This window comes from Chrysochloris asiatica, unplaced genomic scaffold (assembly GCF_000296735.1).
Source record: "Chrysochloris asiatica unplaced genomic scaffold, ChrAsi1.0 scaffold00029, whole genome shotgun sequence".
Lineage (NCBI taxonomy): Eukaryota > Metazoa > Chordata > Mammalia > Afrosoricida > Chrysochloridae > Chrysochloris > Chrysochloris asiatica.
In genome coordinates this window covers 24,487,786-24,506,086 of record NW_006408547.1, presented here as the reverse complement: position 1 = coordinate 24,506,086, position 18,301 = coordinate 24,487,786, and the positions used below count along the sequence as shown (strand labels likewise).

General features: G+C 45.8%; 1 protein-coding gene across 1 annotated transcript in view; it reads right to left on the bottom strand.

Annotated features, from left to right (window-relative positions):
• Positions 1–15,037, bottom strand: part of GRK1 (G protein-coupled receptor kinase 1) — a 37,333-nt gene extending 22,296 nt beyond the window's left edge. Inside the window, exons 1-4 of the mRNA XM_006851525.1 lie at positions 14,339–15,037; positions 9,420–9,547; positions 5,523–5,680; positions 3,315–3,398 (exon numbers count right to left, since the gene is read on the bottom strand). Of these exons, the coding sequence (XP_006851588.1) occupies positions 3,315–3,398; positions 5,523–5,680; positions 9,420–9,547; positions 14,339–15,037 (1,069 nt within the window). The remainder of the gene's footprint in view (positions 1–3,314; positions 3,399–5,522; positions 5,681–9,419; positions 9,548–14,338) is intronic.
• Positions 15,038–18,301: the final 3,264 nt, after the last annotated feature.

Below are 18,301 nucleotides of genomic sequence, written 5' to 3'. Positions count from 1 at the left end.
GCTGACTAGTTGGCTAACTGAGGAGACAGCCACCTGTGAAAACGCAGGCCAGCAACTGCAGGTGGGGCTGTCATCTGCATAATTCCTGCCTGGAGTTTCATGGAGCAACCAAGGAAAGAAGGATCCCAAAAGGAGCTTCTTTGTCTTTGCTTAACCTGTAGTCCATTATCAGCTCCAATATTCGACTGCGTGTACTATGTTGTTGTGAAGTGCCGTCTGTTGGTTCTGACTCATACCGACCCTGAATAGGGTTTCGGAGGCTTTAAATCTTCAAGAGCAAAAAACCTCTTTCTCGGTTGGAGCAGCTGGTGGGCTCAAACTGCTGACCTTGTGATTCAAAGTCTAGTGCTTATCATACGGAGCCACTGCATACCCAGTGTGTCCTGGCTAATAGAGGAAAGTCTCTCAGAAAGTTTTCTATCCACCCAGTGTTCAGCGTGGGAATAGTTATTCTCTCTAAAGCAAAGACAATAACACCCTCTGGTGGCCAATTTGACCCTCACACTTAGCGTGTAAAACCATGATCCTAACAGTTCGGTTTAAATATGTGAAACTAGCACCAAATCCTGCCTTGTTAGAGACTCTTGACACATTCTGATATAGATTTCTTTGTAGTTTTCTCCTAACAACCTGACATTCCTTGAAAAATGTGAGTTAGGAGTTTCAGGGAGTAAAAAGACTCAGAAAGAACTCAAGTAAAATAAAAGATAATACATAGTCTTCTCAAATGAGTAACTATTACCCAATTCATTTTACCACAGACACAAGAATGCAAAGTCCGGCCCCAAGTCTTTGCTCTGTTGTCGGACTGCTTTACTGGTAAGCAACCTTCCAACAAGATCTTTTCAGATTTGCCGTACCTGAGGGTGCCTCGAATGAAGCCCAATGCCATTCAACACTTCCTGCATTCTGCTTCTACACAGCTACATCACAGAGTCAGGTACGTCCGGGTAGAAAGCCTCTCATCCGAATTGTCCTTTCTCAGCAATGGGAAAGCAATTCTTCTTCTTCTTCTGGAGGTCTGGTGTGGCGCTGTAGGATAAGCACTGGACTGGTAAACAAGACGTTAGTGGTTCAAACTGTCCAGTTTTTCCTTGGAAAGCTGTAAGTCAGAAGCAACTCAATGGCATTTAACAACACCAACATCCATCTTCTAAGCAAATCCATTCCGCCCACACCTGCTGTGGTGACAGGTACAAACACAAAAGGTGCTGGAAGCAGGAAGAGTCAAGACAGGAAACAAGATCTGGACTTCTTCTCCATACAGCAAAGCAATTTCAGGTGATAGCTAGGACTTTCTCCTTGAGGCTAAAACAAACAAGGGAAAAGAGACAAGTGCCGAGAAATCCTATCAGAAATAAGCCAGAAAACAGTGAACCATCAAGAAGGTGGAAGAAAAAGAAGAATTACAACGGGTTGAACACTATGTGTTGGGCGCATCTGACAACACAGCTGGATTTCATTCCCACAACAAGCGTTGTGTGATGAATGTTACCAACTCCACTTTGCAGATGAAGAGGTGAAGTCTCAGAGAGGTCAAGTAAATGATTCAGAGTCACACAGCCAATAAGGACTGTGCCTGGGGTATGAACCCGGTTCTGCCCCAGGCACAGGAGTCTCTTTGTCTCCCTATGTGCCTGGAGTGAAAGCTGGGAGAAGATGGAGGTAACAGCCTTCAGGGGATATTCCTGACACAGAAGATTAATTCAATATTTAAAAATCAATCAATATAATGGAACATATTAACAGGCTAAGGAGGAAAACTCACATGGTTATATCAATGAACGCAGAAGAAGCATTTGATAAACTCGGATAAAAACAGGGGTAGACGTGAAATTTCACCAACTCTGAACATTGTTATCAACCCTACAACTAAATATGTAGCTACTGTTCATATATCATCAAAAACAGGCAGGGATGTCTCCTCTCCATGCTCTTAATCAATATGCTGGGAAATGCAGCCAGTGCAGTAAGTGTACAGTTCAGGAAGAAAGAAAAGTCTCCCAATTTGCAGACGGCGTGAGATCACTCTGACTTCGTGGTTTGCACAAAAGCAGCTCCTTCTTGCACGGGGTCGCTCTCCCTCCTCTGCACCATCCTCTTCACTCATTGTGTCTTTTGCTTTATCAGCAGCCATTACGTCAATTCCACCTCATGAAGCCTCTGTGTGCGTCAGTGGGGTTTTCAGTGATTGATTTTTTACTAAGTAGACCAGCAGGTTGTTCTTGTGAGGTGACTCTAAGTTGACTCAAACTTCTAGTCTTTCCGATAACAGCTGAACACATTCACCATTTGTGTTACCCCAGGATTCCATACTGTATGGAGTCGTTACCTTCAACAGCAAGTGCCTTGAGTATCCTGAGGACAAGGGCACGTCAACCTGGTTTGACTTTCATTGTAGTCTGATCACACTGTATGTGGGTGTGTGCCCATGAAGCACTCAGAAGGGCTTGGCGCAAGTTAGCAAGTGTTAAGGATTGTAAACTAATAGCTGACAATAGGGGAGTTGCTGAACCTGTCCCAAACTCTAATCCTGACCCGGAACCAAACCATCAACATCAGGCCCACAAGGACACAGGCTTACAGAATGTGCCCTTTGGTTGTTTAAATTATTATATATTCCTGAATGTTTTTGTGTACATCCCCGCCCCGCCCCCCAAAACAAATGGAAGCAAATACTGTAGAATGATGATGCACACAGGAGATTGTAATCATTGCAAAAAAATGGTGTAAAGCCAATGTTTTCCCATGTAAACTATCCCTCGGTTCACAATAAAAAACTTAAATGAAAACAAACAAAGAGCAGACCCACAGAACCCCAGTCTGCTCCATGCTCAGAGCCTCTGAACAGACTTATGATGCTGAGAAAGCCCTAAATGTCCACTCTGAGATTCCAGCTGCTCTCTGCACTCTCCTGAATGGGGAGTGATCCATGGAAGCACTAGAGGAGAAAGCTTGTCTAGACCACAGTGTAGAAATCAGGCCTTTCTTGAGGCATGGGAGGAGAGCAATCTCTGCAGAGATGATGAACTCTTGGAGCTCCAGGGTAACACATCTGTACCTTCCCCCTGGCAAATCCCCACTCCACATTTTTTAAATGCCTTGCTTCAAAGGATGAGGAACTCTCATTCCTAGCAGAAGCCTGACCCTGCTGCCAACTCTATCCCTCCCCATGCCTTCCACCATGCTCCCCCCCACCGGGTTCATAGAGACCTGGGGCGGGGGGTCACTTCTTGTTCCCTGTTTATCTTCTCAAGGCAACCAAAGAAGCTGCCCTCCCCCATCCATTCTGCCTGCGTTCCGCAGGTCCTTACCCGGAGTCCCTGCGTAGCCTTTGGTCTTGGTCTGCCCGTCCTTCAGTTCCACGGCCAGCCCAAGGTCAGAGATTCGGATATTGCCTGAGAGCAAACATTGACTGAGGTCACGCGTGGCCCCACAGAACAAAGGAGTCTGGCATACCTAATAGCCACCCTCGTCACACACCCAGGCTGCCACTGGGCAACAAGGTCACAGCAGCCCAAGTGTGTGGGGGTAACTGGCCCCTTCCCACCCTGGTCAGACAGCAGAGGGTCCCAGAAGAGCCAGAGAGAGAGAGCTGGGACCAAGCACTATGAATACCCGTAACTGGAATTCAGCCGTTATCACTCCAAAAGTCAGTTTCTTGCCCTGCTTTCTCTTTCCCAAGCTGTATCATGGGAGTTTTTATGAATACCTATGTATTTACCTGACTTACTGATAGGAACGGAAGACAATCAAAAGACCCTCTTAGATGCCTACATCTCTGTTGATTTTCTGATAAGAATCCCAGTTTGATTTCATGTATAAGCCTGAAGGGGGGAAATGTTCCGATAAGAATCTGGCCATAGTCCTTCATATCAAGGATCAAGCTTGTTTTCTCAGAGCATTGGGCTGAGAGGACGGCCAATTTATACGCTGGCTATCAAACATGGGGAGCTATAAAGGCACAAACTGGCTGTCGTGCAAGCGTTCATAAGTATGCTAATTTAGTCTCAGAATATGGGGAGCTAGGCTGAATCTCCACTGAATAGTCTTCCTCTTTTCCCAGTGGGTCTGGTGAGAGGGGGTTGGGGAGGATGCTGATAGGATTTTATGACTGAATTGTGAGTAACAGATATCAGGATGAATCTCAAATGTCACAACTGTAATTCTAGAAGATGTGTAACTGAAAGGGGGGAGCAGTTAGTTCATCTTTCATTTCAGGGACAGAGGACTCCAGGACCATCTAGAGGAAGGGCATGAGTGGAGCCTGAGATCCTCCCTAGGAAAGTGGTGATGGCAGGGAGGGGCAGAGGTGGTGACTTTTTGTTTGTTTGTTTGTGGACGTCAAGTGTTTTTACTCTGTTCATTTGTGGAAAATAAGCTGTAAAAGGGAACTCCCAGGGAGGAAGCAGGATACCTGTCATTTCAGGGAGGGGACTGCAATCACTGAGATGAAACAAAACGTAGGGTTGGTTGAAAGTAAAGCTGATGATCTTGTCTGTTTACCTTCACTCAATTCACAATAAAAAGTTAAAAAAAAAAAAAGAGAAGAATTTGGCCATAAATTATCAACTGCTTACTAATAGGTCCAAGAAAGACAGACATCAAAGATGAACCAAATGGCACCAAAGTCCTTTAAAAACTCCATTTGAAGATTCTATCACCACCACCACCAGCTACTCTTCTGCTTTAGAGTAATTGAACAAACGATCAGGAGATTTCAGACGTGCCCTTTAAAGCTATAGTGGTCTTTATAGCTACATGGCTATTACTGCTGGATGCCAACTCATAACACACAGCTGGAGAAATGGCCCATCGGGTTCCCTAGGCTGGAATGGAACCACAGGTAGATTCAAACTGCCAACTTCTTGGTCAGGATGCCAGCGTTTAACCGTTTGCAGCACTAGGGCTCCTCCTTAGAGGGAAACAGGCATACCGTGGGTGGAGCTATTGCAGGTTCCGGTTGGGACCACAGCAGCCAAGTGAATGTCACTGTATATAGTGAGTCACAAAATGTCGTGGTTTCCCAGTGCCTAGAGCAGGGCTGTTTGCACTATACTGTAATCTGTTCAGTGTGCAGTGTTGTTGCCACTGTTAAATGCCATCGAGTCCGTTCTGACTCATCGTGACCAAAGAGCAACTGTGCAACAGCTTCATGAAAAACTCTGAAATACTGCAAAAATTCTCAGAACTGGACATAGAGACGCGAAGTCAACCCTTGATACTGGGGGGAAAGGTTCGGATAGAACTGCTCTATGCAGGGTTGCCACAAAACTTTCATTTGCAAAAAAACCACTTCTTCCAATGCAATCGAGTGAACAGCAATAAAACGCAGTGTGTTTACTAAACAAACACGGAGCCTTTAAAAGTATAACGAGATGTATCCAAATCTATTTGCTCCTCTTAAAGATACCTATATGGACCACAGAGACAAACTAGGGGATAGCAGCTTGCCTGGGCTCACCGACAGAATCACCCCACCATCAGGATGGAAGCCGGGTGGGGAGAGGCTGCCCCCTCACCTTCGTTGTCCAAGAGTACATTTTCAGGCTTGAGGTCCCGGTAGATGATCCTCCTCTGGTGCAGATGTTCCAGCCCACTGAGGATCTGGGCCGCGTAGAAGGTGGCGCGGGGCTCCTGGAAGCCAGGGTTCCCCTCGTCAACGTTATAGATGTGGTACCTGGGGGAGAGAGCACCAAGCCAGAGGCAGGCATCTGTCTAGTCACAACTACCAGTGGAGTGCCCACACTGTTCATGGGAAACCCAGAAGCCTAAACCAGCATCTGGCTGCAGGGACACTTGTCTGGTGTTTAGATACTTCACCCCGGCTTTGTGCCAGAAGAAGAAACCAGAGGCAGCCCCAAGACTCGGATTTTAACTGGTCATTTTAGCATCCTCGCCAACACCCACAGCTCAAATTCATCCAGTCTTCCTTTCCTGTCCTTACCCTGTTCACAGAGGTTGGAAAAGACGTCCCCAGGGGGATAAAGAAAGGGGAGGAAGGAGGCAAAAGAAATCTGGCTACGTAGTCCAAGTTTTTTCAAAACAGAAATCATTTCTTTAGAGTCTGTATAAATATAGGGGAGCATGGTTGTTCCACAGGATAAGCACTGGACTTCAAATCACAAGATTGGCGGCTTGAGCTCACCAGCCACGCTATGGGAGACATTTTTTTTTTCTGCTTCTAGAAAGGCTTAAAAAGCTTCAAAAAACATATACAGCATCGCTATGAGTCAGAACTGACTCGACGGCACCTAACAACAATGTATAAATAAATATGTGAGCCGTATAAGCGATTTCTACCAATCTTACAAGTCAGACCCTTGATAGGTTGTGAAACCATAAATGCTTTGTTTTGTTTTTCCTTTTTTTTTTTTTTCCATTATTATATTACTTTGTGCAGAAAAACAAAACCAACTGAATAAAAAAGGAGCCTGGTGAGACTAATAGTAAGTGCTTGCCTGAACACCTGAAAGTCATCAGTTGGAACCCATCAGCTGCTCCGTGGGTCAAAGATATGGCCGTCAACTTCTGTAAAGATTACAATTTTCAAACCCCTATATGCAGTTCTCCTCTGTCCTGGAGGCAGAAATGTCCAGGAGTCCTGGTGTGGCGCTGTGGGTTAATGTGCCAGACTGCAAAGCTGCTTCAACTGCAAGGTCGGCAGTTCAAGCTCACCAGCTGCTCCTCAGAAACCCTATACAGGGTCGCTCTGGGTCAGAACCAACTCAACGGCACTTCACAACAACAACATACGCAGTTCTCCTCTGTCCTGGAGGCAGAAATGACTCCAAGGCAATGAGTTTGGTTTGGTGTTTGGTTAATGAATAAAATTAAGCAGGTAAATTATTTAAAACTAGGTGAACAACCAGAAGGACAAGAAACCCTAGGAATTAGAGCTGAACACAAGGCAGCTAGAATAATGATAAAAATGGCTTCAAATTATCCTTAGCATGTTCATTTTCCTGAAGGTATTTAATAGTACTTCCTAACACACCTTGTCTTCTCCTTCTTGTGGGCCTGGGTGGGTTATTTAATTTAGACCTCAACTACCTCACCTGTAAACTTACCGCACGGAGTTTTGATGGAGATAAAATCAGCTGACAGAATGGAAGTGCCAAATGGATACTGAGAGAATGGACACCTTTGTTGCAAGTAACAACAACAGTAGCAGATTGCTTGTATACGTGTCACCATGCGTAGTGGTTACGAGTTGGGCTGCTAACCTCAGAGTCAGCAGTGCAAAACTACCAGCAGTTCTGCAGGAGAAAGATGAGACTTTCGGCTTCTGGAAAGACATACAGCCTAATTGGCTACGCAAAATGGGAGGGCTACAAAGGTAAGATGTGACTGGCTTACAAGCTTTCAAAAGGGAGTCTAGATCCAGAGGGTGTGGAGGAAAGTAGAATCTCCACGGAGTAGCATCCAATCAGTCTGGACAGGGCTGATGAAAGGAGATGGGGATAGGTCCCTTGTGGTACAATAGTGAATAATTGTTATCAAGACTGACTGTGAGGGTTGGAAATGTAAAGGTAGATGTTTTGTAGCAAAAGGAGGGAAGTGGTTGGCTTTGCAGTCCAGGAGCATCAAGGGAGAAGAGCTGAGAGTGGGACCCTACCCAGAGAAGCAGTGACGCCAGAGATAGAGGCAGAGACGATGACGTGGAGAGATGGAGCAGCTGGGAACTCTAGACCCAGAGAAGGAGAGGGGCTGTGTGCTGATGACCGGGGGCAGGCTTGTAGGATACACCCTTTGGTTGTTTGATGAAGCATGGAGGGGATTGTAACTATGGCAATGAAATGATATATACGATAGGATGAATGTAAAACTAATGTTCTCCCATGTAAACTATCACATAATTCACAATAAAAACTTAAAAAAAAAAAAGATTTACAACCTTGGAAACCCTATGCAGGGTCGCTGTGATTCTGAACCGACTCCACAGCCCACCACCACCACGCCTCTATGTAATCCACATGCATTAACTCACTTAATCCTCACAGCGGCCTTTGAACATAGGTATGGTTATTCATCCCCAATTTATAGATCAGGAAGGAGTCCTGATGTGGTGCTGCAGGTTAACGTGCTGGACTGCAAGGTTGGTTTGAACCGCAAGGACGGTGGTTCAAGCTCACCAGCTGCTCCATGGAAACCCTATACAAGGTCACTATGTCAAAATGATCGACGGTACTTAACAACATATATCAGGAAACTGAGCCAAGGAGACTGAATTGCCTGGCTAGTAAGTGAGCTTGATTCTCTTCTCCTCACCCCAAAAGATGACAAGTCAGGTGACTGAATTCAAGCCCAGTGAAGGCTGTATGCCATCCAAGTCTATCAGAGCCCGGAGTCCCTCTCCACTCTCTGACAGCTAGTTAGCTGACTTCTCCTCAGGACCTCAGCTCTCAGCTGTAGAGCAAATCAAGACAGAGGGAACACACCGAGACACAGCCTCCTCCTCTCTGCCCGGTGATGGGAAACTCTCCACTGGCCATGTTTCCAGCTCTGTTACTATCCCCAGAGAGTTGTTGTTCTGTGCCGTCGAGTCGGTTCCAACCCATAGCAACCCTGTATAGGGTTTCCGAGGCTGTAAATCTTTACAGGAGCAGAAAGCCTCATCTTTCTCCCATGGAACAGCTGGTAGTTTCAAACTACTGACCTTGTGGTTCGCAGCCCAATTTGTAATCACTGTGCTACCAGAGCTCCTTATCCCCAGAGAGTAGCCCTTCACAAAACAGAGAAGGTGATGATGTTTGCCTTTACTTACCATCCCTCTGAATCTAGAGAGCCGTCTTTAGTCTCCCACCACCCACTAGCATAGTGGTTATGAATTGGACTGCTAACCTGAAGGTCGGCAGTTCGAAACTACCAGCTGTTCCGCAGGAGAAAGATGAGGTTTTCTGCTCCCGTAAAGATTTACAGCCTCAGAAACCCTATACAGGGTTGCTATGGGTCGGAACCAACTCCACGGTACTTAACAACAACAACAATCCACTACATTAGTCATCCATCCAAACAGCACATACTGGCTGACCCTCTACCCCTGTGCTCTTGCTTCTGTCTGTAATCCTCAGCCCACTCCCCACCCTCTAATCTCAAAACAAACCCAGCTCAGGAAAAGGAGCAACATACTGATTCACAGGGACTTGCAAATGGCTAAAGTAGCCTCTGTCACCCCCGGGTACCTGCCTGTCATAAGAGACTGAGGGCCGCCTCACATTCAGATATCAGCACTGGAAGACAGAATAAAACAGAACTCTGGTTGGGACGCAAGGCTTGCCCTCTGCCTTCTAGTGGCACGTCATGGGCAGCCATGATGGGAAGCCGTCCCAGTTAAGTCCCAGAGACCGTCTCTCGGAGCTCAGACCGTCAGGGCCCCTCTGTCCCTGGTCTCCCATGTCTGAGAACATTTCACTTACCTTATGTCTCCTCCATTCATGATGGTCATCACCAGACAGATGTCTGTTTTGGTTTCAAACGCATAGGCCAGAGAGACAATAAACCTGCTGTGTATTTTCGCTAGAATCTTCTTCTCTATCATAGCACCCTGAAAAGCAAGATACCCCATAAGTACCCAGGTGTAGGCAGGAAAGGGCCATCATGATCAAAGGCCACATTCCACATGAGCTATGCAGGGCGCCGACTGCTGAACACACATATAAACAGGGAAACATGGCTGCACTTACTTATCTTTTTTAAATAGTTTGCCAACAACAACTGCTAATAACTTACCAACAGATGCTGTTCTAGATCACAGCTCACGTGTATTTCACCCTTACATGTCAGCCACTCTAAGCAGTCCACATGTATTAACCCATTGAATTCTCACAACCACCTCTGAACCTGGGTATTGTTATTTATCCCCATTTTATATCTCTCTGTTTGGATCTACTACCACACTCATGGAAGCAGCAGTCAAGAAATCAAACAATGTATTGCACCAGGCAAATCTGCTGCACAAGACCTCTTTAAAATATTCAAGAGCCAAGATGCCAGTTGAAGGACTAAGGTGCACCTGACCCAAGTCCTGGTATTTTCAATAGCTTCATATGCATGAGAAAGTTGGACAATGATTAAGGATGATCATAGACGAATTGATGCTTTTGAGTTACGGAGTTGGAGAAGAATATTACAAGTACCATAGACTGGCAGAAGAACAAAGAAATCAGTGTTGGAAGGACAGCCAGAATGCTCCTTAGAAGTCAGGATGGTCAGACTTTGTCTCTCACACTTTGGACATGTTATCAGGAGGGACCAGTGCCTGGAAAAGGGCATCATGCTTGGTAGAGCTGAGGGACGATGGAAAAGAGGAAGACCGCCAACAAGATGGATGGCCACGGCAGCAGCAACAATGGGTTCAAGCATGAGCAACTGTAAAGTTGGCGTGAGACCAGGCGGTGTTCCACTCTGTTGTATGTACGATCGCTATGACGTGAGACCAGGCGGTGTTCCGTTCTGTTGTACGTACGGTCGCTATGACGTGGACCACGCAGTGTTCCGCTCCGCTCCGTTGTACGTACGGTCGCTATGACGTGAGACCAGGCGGTGTTCCGCTCCGTTGTATGTACGGTCGCTATGACGTGAGACCAGGCGGTGTTCCGTTCTGTTGTACGTACGGTCGCTATGACGTGGACCACGCAGTGTTCCGCTCCGCTCCATTGTACATACGGTCGCTATGACGTGAGACCAGGCGGTGTTCGGCTCCGTTGTACGTACGGTCGCTATGACGTGAGACCAGGCGGTGTTCCGCTCCTTTGTACGTACGGTCGCTATGACGTGGACCACGCAGTGTTCCGCTCCGCTCTGTTGTACGTAGGGTCACTACGGCGTGAGACCAGGCGGTGTTCCGTTCCGTTGTACGTACGGTCGCGATGACGTGAGACCAGGCGGTGTTCCGCTCCGTTGTACTTACGGTCGCTATGACGTGAGACCAGGCGGTGTTCCGCTCCGTTGTACGTACGGTCGCTATGACGTGAGACCAGGCGGTGTTCCGTTCCGTTGTACGTACGGTCGCTATGACGTGAGACCAGGCGGTGTTCCGTTCCGTTGTGCATAGTGTCGCTATGGGTCGGAGTGGACTGAAAGGCATCTAACAATAGCAGCGGTAACAATAGCTTAACATGGCAAATTCATTTACGTACAGAGGAATAGGCGGGATCCCAGACCAGCCCCTAGTGTTTTAAAACCTTAGAATAAGCTTCCATGCTGGGCTCACAGATGAGGACAGGAACAAGGACCTTTCTCTAGACCCGACAGAGACAGGCCCTTCCCGTAGGACTGACACTCTGAATTTGGACATCTAGCCCCCCAAACTTTGAGAAAACAAATTTCTGCTTGGTCATAAAAAAGAATAAGATTCCACCTTTTCCTGACAACCTGCAAAGTGTCTTCTTCCTTATTGCTTCTTTGATGCCTGAAAAATCCATTTTCCCCTCCTACTCAGGTGTCTGAAGAGACAGAGAAATTGGCCAGTACACTTCCAAGCCACCTCGCACCTCTATGTCATTTTTTATCTCCATTTTTAAACCTCATAGTGTTCCCTTTTAACATGCTTTTAAAAAAAGTTGTATTTGAAAGAGGGAACAAATCTTTACAGCAAGGATCATTCCCACCCCCTCCATACACAGAGTAGACAGGGATGGGCAACTTGGACATTGGCTACCCAAAATGAGGGGGCTACAAAGTGAAGAAGTGACTGGCTCACAAGCTTTCCAAAGGGAACCTAGATCTAGAGGGTGTGGAGGAAGGTAGAAACTTCACTGAGTAGTATCCAATCTGTCTGAGCGAGGCTGATGAAAGGAGATGGGGATACGTCCAGTGTGATTCAATAGTGAGTAATTGTTATCAGCACTGACTGTGAGGGTTGGAAATGTAAAGGTGGACATTTTGTAGCAAAAGGAGGGGAGTGATTGATTCTGCAGTCCAGGAGAGGAGGTCCCAGGGACCATCAAGGGAGAAGAGTGGAGAGCGAGACCCTACTCAGAGAAAGTGATGCCAGAGATGGAACCAGAGACGATGACACAGAGAGATGGAACGGCTGGGGACTTTAGACCCAGAGAGGGAGAGGGGCTGTGTGCTGATGACTGGGGGGCAGGCTTGTAGGGTATACGCTTTGGTTGGTTGAAGATGCATGGAGGGGATTGTAACCCTGGCAATGAGACGATATACGATAGGATGAATGTAAAACTAATGTTCTCCCATGTAAACTATCACATAATTCACAATAAAACAGTTTTTTAAAAGTTGTGTTTACATAAGGAAAGCTGAACCCTTTCTTGAGGAAGGAATCTGTGATATTAGTAAAGCCCTTTCTATCTATATCTACATGGAAATATTTTAGATTGCTTTTATTTTATATTAAGTTCAACTTTTGTATTAAGCTCAAAAAAGAGAAGAAACTACAGAGCTCCACTCCTTGGATTAAATTTATAATTATAACAACTGTTGTAAAATGCTGTCAAGTTCATTGCAACTTACAGTGACCAAGAAGCAGCTGGTGGGTTTGAACTGGCAACCTTGGGTTTAGTAGTCCAGTTCTTAACCTACAGTGCCATAGAGTACTCCATTTGGACAGACAGGGCATTTAACAGCTCCAGCTATAGGTTTTAATTTCCACTTTGTCAAATGAAAAAATCTGAACTTAGTTTCATGAATTCAATTGTGTCTCCCCTTTCCCCCTCCCCACACCTGTGTCAACAACTGTAAGGGGTAATTACTTCCTCCCCAAAGTCTCAGACTGTGGATTTTGCTGGGTCTCTTCACTCACCTGGTTTCCAAAATCATCTGATACTTAACCTTTTGGTGAGATCTATTGCCCAATGGTTCCAACAATGGACTGGAACGTGAGAACAGCGCAGGCCCAACAACATTCGGTTCTGATGCACACAGAGTCCCTTCTGTTGTCATGAGTACCAGACAATTCAGCAGACAATGAGGTAGCTAACCTTTAGCTAAGGGGCCAACATGGCAGGAAGCACCGAGCAGACAGAGGCTTTGTGATTGATGGCTTCTCTTTCACCCTAAACTCGTTGTCTGTCTGCAACTCTGTGCTATGCACCGTGAAAGCGCAGAGGAGACCCATGTGTATTAGAACACACAGCTGGGGAGGTGTGCTCCAGATACTTTAAGCGGCTTCCATTGATCCTGTCCTGAAAGGAGACGCTGACACCACTTAGTATGTAGGAGGGGAAAACTTACAGCAACCTGTACATGGACAATAACTGCACGCAGGGGGCACACATCCTGCACCCCACATTACTGAGGGTTCCCGCCTCAGGTAAACAAGTCAATCAAAGTACTTCTGACTATGTGTAGGGGAGAGAGGGGCAGACGGACCTCTCTATACACCTCAAACTGCTCTAAAAATTGTCTTTTTTTCCCCATTTAGCAAACATGCATTAAATATTCTGTGATAAGAATGCAGAAATGAATAAAAGTTATCTGAGACTATTGAGTAAAAAATCGTCTCTTTCTTTAAAGAGGTATTTGAATAGTGCAGGTCCTGCCTCAATTTTGTGTGCATTTTCTACCCTAATGCAATTTAGGGGTTTGGAGAAGTCTTTCAGAAAGTCCGAGTAAAGGCTTTGCAGAGAATCCCCCAAACAGCATCCCCCTATAAGACACTTTCCCACTTAAACTCACTACGGTTCTGTAGTATTGGTGGAAAAAAGGAAAAAAATAAAAACAAGAACAGAAGAAAAATCACCAAACAGGGATTGTAGCCACAAGAAGCCAACGCTACGGCTGGTCCCAGAAGCGGGAAGTCTGCAAACCCTCTGGCCATGTTGACAATAGCTGGACAAGCTAAATCCCCAGTGAACTGTTGCAGGCTAACGCGCTGGACCGCAAGGTCGGCAGTTCAAATTCACCAGCCACTCCACAGAAACCCTATACAGGGCCGCTATGAGTCTGAACCGACTCAGCGGCACTTAACAACAACAACAGGGCATCCACTAACTCCACGCTAGCCAGAAAAAAAAAACAGCGTAAGTTGAGGTAGAATGCCCCAGAAAGCAAAAGGAAGGGAGGAAAGACAGAAGTGGGGCCAGGGACCAGTTTTGATGTAGAATCTTTAAACATGATGTAGACACAGATACTTGAGAAAACAAGCCAGTGGTTGCATGAGTGAAGCAGAAGGTCTGGATGGCCAAGGCCAATTTTAGCTGCAGCACACACGCTCGCTAAGGGTGTCCATTTGGTGGCGAATACAGGACGCTGACCGGTCCTCTACATTCCAATTTCTCTGATACTCGCCCAGCATCCCTGCCCCGCTCCACCCTGTGAATCTAAAAGCCATTTACTTGGTTGGCATTTGCTGTGAACTACTGCAGCGGCTTACTTGATACCCCTTCCTCTTCTTCAGCCTCTTCTTACTCAGTTTTTTACAGGCATACATCTTGCCAGTGGCCTTCATCTGGCAAGCTGATACCTCCCCAAAGCCGCCTTTCCCCAGGATCCTGAAGTCCAGAAACCAGTCTTCCCCCATGGGCTGGGCCTCCAGCCACTTCCACTGGAGGAACCTCAGGAAGTAGAGGCTTCCCAGGTATTCCTGGAAGGGGGCCTGACTCAGGTGCACCACAGTGGCCTGCAGGAGGGCCTGGAAGGATCCATCCTGGAGAGCCGCAGGTACCTCTTTTACATTTGCCATCATCCCCTCATCCAGAAAGCCGCAGAAGAGCTTGGCCTGGGGGTTCAGGTACTCAGCCAGGATGGCCTGGGCCTTCTGCAACCGGAAATCGGCATCTGTGGTACGGTAATCCTCAAGGTCCTTCCAGAGTTCCAGGGCGGGCACATGTCTCTCCTCTGCCTTCAGGAACTGCTGGAAGAGCCGCTTGCCGATGGGCTGCTCTGAACACACACTTTCAAACTCCAGGTTGAGACTCTCTCGGATGGACTCGCATTTGGAGAGGGAAGGCAACCTAAGCTTTGCAAAGTACTTCTTGTCGCGGGTAGGTTGGCTACTGCTCCCATCCAAACTGCCTCGGGCGGCAATGAAGGCAGAATTGGCCACCACAGTCTCCAACGACCCAAAATCCATCCTTGTGCTGGTCCCAGGTCAGTTTCAGGCATGAGAAGACATAGGCCAAGACGGAGGCTTGACCTAGTGCCCCTGGCCAGTAAGGAAGATGTCCTGGCCAGTCAGTGGGCTGCCACTGGGGAAGTTCCAGGCATCTCAGGGGCTGAAACTGTATCAAGCTAAATCCCAGGTCCCTGAGGTATTAGGGAGGGTGAGTTGGAGGTGAGTAACAAGTGCCAGAAAAAGAAAATCCCTTAAGCCCTTCTCCTAAATGGATTAGACAGCTAATTCAACTCTGGGTCTCTTCCTTCTGGGAGACCTGGTTGTTTTCCTGTTAGAAAAACAAACACCAGGATTCCCTAGATTTGCAGTGCTGAAGCATAGAGCTGCCCTTCGGCCTGATCCTCTGGCTTAACCACTTGTGCTCAGGTGATATTTCTTTCCTGGCTGGAGGAATGCTGGGTTGGAAGGTGTTTGCATGGTGACCCGGACCTGCAGATGAGAGGCACCTGGAGACCCCAAATACAAAAAGAGAGGAGGGAGCCCTCAAGAAAAAAATAATAAATTACTAAAGATGGCTTGTTTTTTCCTGCTATGCTCAATTTTATAATTAAAATTTTTAATAGAAAATAATCTGCTAGTAGGAATTTCAAGACAAAAAGAAACGAACGCTTACCTAGGAGTGTCCTTGAGCAACATCATGGTTTCGGCTAAGCTATATTTATTCTTTCTCAGTGTATGAGGACCGCGGCGCAGCTGGTTCTGACTCTGAGACACTTTAAAGGACCCAAGAGGGCAGTTGTGTTCACTCATCTACACCGGACTTGATTGAGAGACTTAAAAGCAACATGGGCTAAAAATCTATATTGAAGGCAGGTCATTGGGCCCCACCTCATTTGTCTTGGCTTGTAGCGAAGCAGAATGCCCAGTGTTCAAAGGAGAGGAGAAGCAATTAACTGTGGGGACGATACCAAGGGCTGTCCCTCTGAGCAGGTATGTGAAAAGGAAGAAAGAGGGATGGGTACAAATCCGGGAGATGATGCACCTGAGCAGGTGCCTGGTCTGGCTGCTTCACCAAAGTTGGTTTGAACCACAAGGTTGGCAGTTCAAACTTACCAGCTGCTCCTAGGAAACCTTATACAGGGTCACTATGGGTTGAAGCTGATTTCAACGGCACTGAACAAAGCCAATAATGCTACTCTCCCAGGAGACCTGTGCTTGTCCCCGTCCTGTCACTTCATAGCATATGATGTTGGACCAATCACTTTAACCTCCAAGCCTCTGTTTCCCCCCAAAAGAGGAAGATCCCCAACAATATAGAATGACACAATGGCAGCACCAATGGGTTACAACAACAATTGTGAGGCTGGAGCAAGCCAGACGGGGTAGTGTTGATTTGTGTTGTGCATAGAGTTGCTATGTATCAGGACTGACTCAAACGTACCTAAAAACAACAACAAAGTGTGTGTGTGTTTCTTTTATAGATTCCTTGGTATTTTCTACCTAAACAATCATGCCATCTGCAAATAAGGAGAGTTTTCTTTATTTATTTAAAATCTGTATTTGTTTTCATTTCCTTTTCTGACTTACTGCACTGGTCAGACTTTATACGACTATATATAAAAAGGAGTCCTGGTGTGGCACTGTGGGTTAATGGGCTGAACTGCAAAGTTGGTTTGATTTGCAAGGTCGACGGTTCAAACTCACCAGCTGCTCCCAGAAACCCTACACTATAAGGTCGCTATGGGTCGGAATCGACTAGACAGCACTTAACGGCAACAACATATGTAAGAAACATCCTTGCCTGGTTTGGATCTTATGGAAAAAGGACTTGATTTTTCACCTACTTAAAGTGTTAGGGATATCAATGCTCATGCTTAACAGAAGAAGTTTCAACATGACGCCTATATTTCTGAGAGTTTTCATCATTAGGGGGGTTGAACTTTGTCAAATGCTCCTTCGAACCGATTGACGTGAACGTGGGATTTCTCTTCCTTAGCCTGTGATTGGTTTTAGAATCCGGATTAGTCTTAGATTCCTATAATAAATCCCAATTGGTCCCAGGGTATATAAAAGTTCTTTTTAATATTGTTGACTATATATTGTTGAACGTCTATATATTGTTTTTAAAAAGTTGCAAGTATCTTCATGAGATGTGTTGGTCTGTCATTCTCTCTTTTAATACTATCGTGGTCTATTTTTGGCATCAAGATTATGGTATCTTCATAAAATAAATTGGGAACTGTTTCTCTTCTAGTTTTTGGAAGATATTGTGTGTTGTTGTTTTCTTAAATCAGCTCCAACTCACAGCGACCCTTATATAGGGTTTTTGAGGATCAGCTGGTAGATTTGAACAGCCAACGTTGCAGTGAACTGTCTAGCGCTTATCCTACAGCGCCATCTCAGGACTCCAGATATTGTGTAGAATCAGTTTAAACCCTTATCAAATATTTGGTAGAATTCTCCAGTGAAAGCATCTGGGCCTGGAGGACTTTCTTTTTGGAGTTTTGAAATTATATCTTAAATTTCCTTAATAGCTGCAAGGCTATTCATATTGAGTAATTTGGGTAGCTACGTTTTTTTAAGGAAAGCGTCGATTTTGTGTAAATTGTCAAATTGACGTATGTAGAATTGTTTCTAGTATTCCTTTAATTCTGTTTGAGGACTAGAGTGTGTGTACTGATAACCCGTTTCCTTTTTAATATTGGTAGTTTGTGTCTTTTAAAAAATTTGTCTGTCTTGCTAAAAGGTATTTTACTCTTATTGATCTTACCAAAGAACCAGTTTTCTGTTTCATTAAATTTTTTTCTCTCATTTACTGTTTTTAATTTCATTGCTTTATGCTTTTATTTATTATTTCCTTGTTTCCACTTTGATTTTATTTTGCTCTTCTTCTTCTAGGTCCTCAAGATGGGAGCTTTACTGACTCGATACTTTTTCTCTTTTTTAATATATATATGTTATTTTTGTTGTTAGGGGCCATCGAGTTGGTGCCGACTCATAGTGACCCAATGCACAACAGAACGAAACACTGCCCAGTCCTGGACCAACCTCACAATTGTTGCCATGCTTGAGCCCACTGATGCTGCCTCTTGGCCAATCCATCTCATTGGGGGGTCTTCGTCTTTTTCTCTGATCCTCCACCTTACTACACATGATATCCTTCTCCAGCGACTGGTCCCTCTTGACAATATGTCCAAAGTATAAAAGATGAAGTTTGGCCATCCTGGCCTCCAAGGAGCACTCTGGCTGCACTTTTTCCAACACAGATCTGTTGGTTCTTTT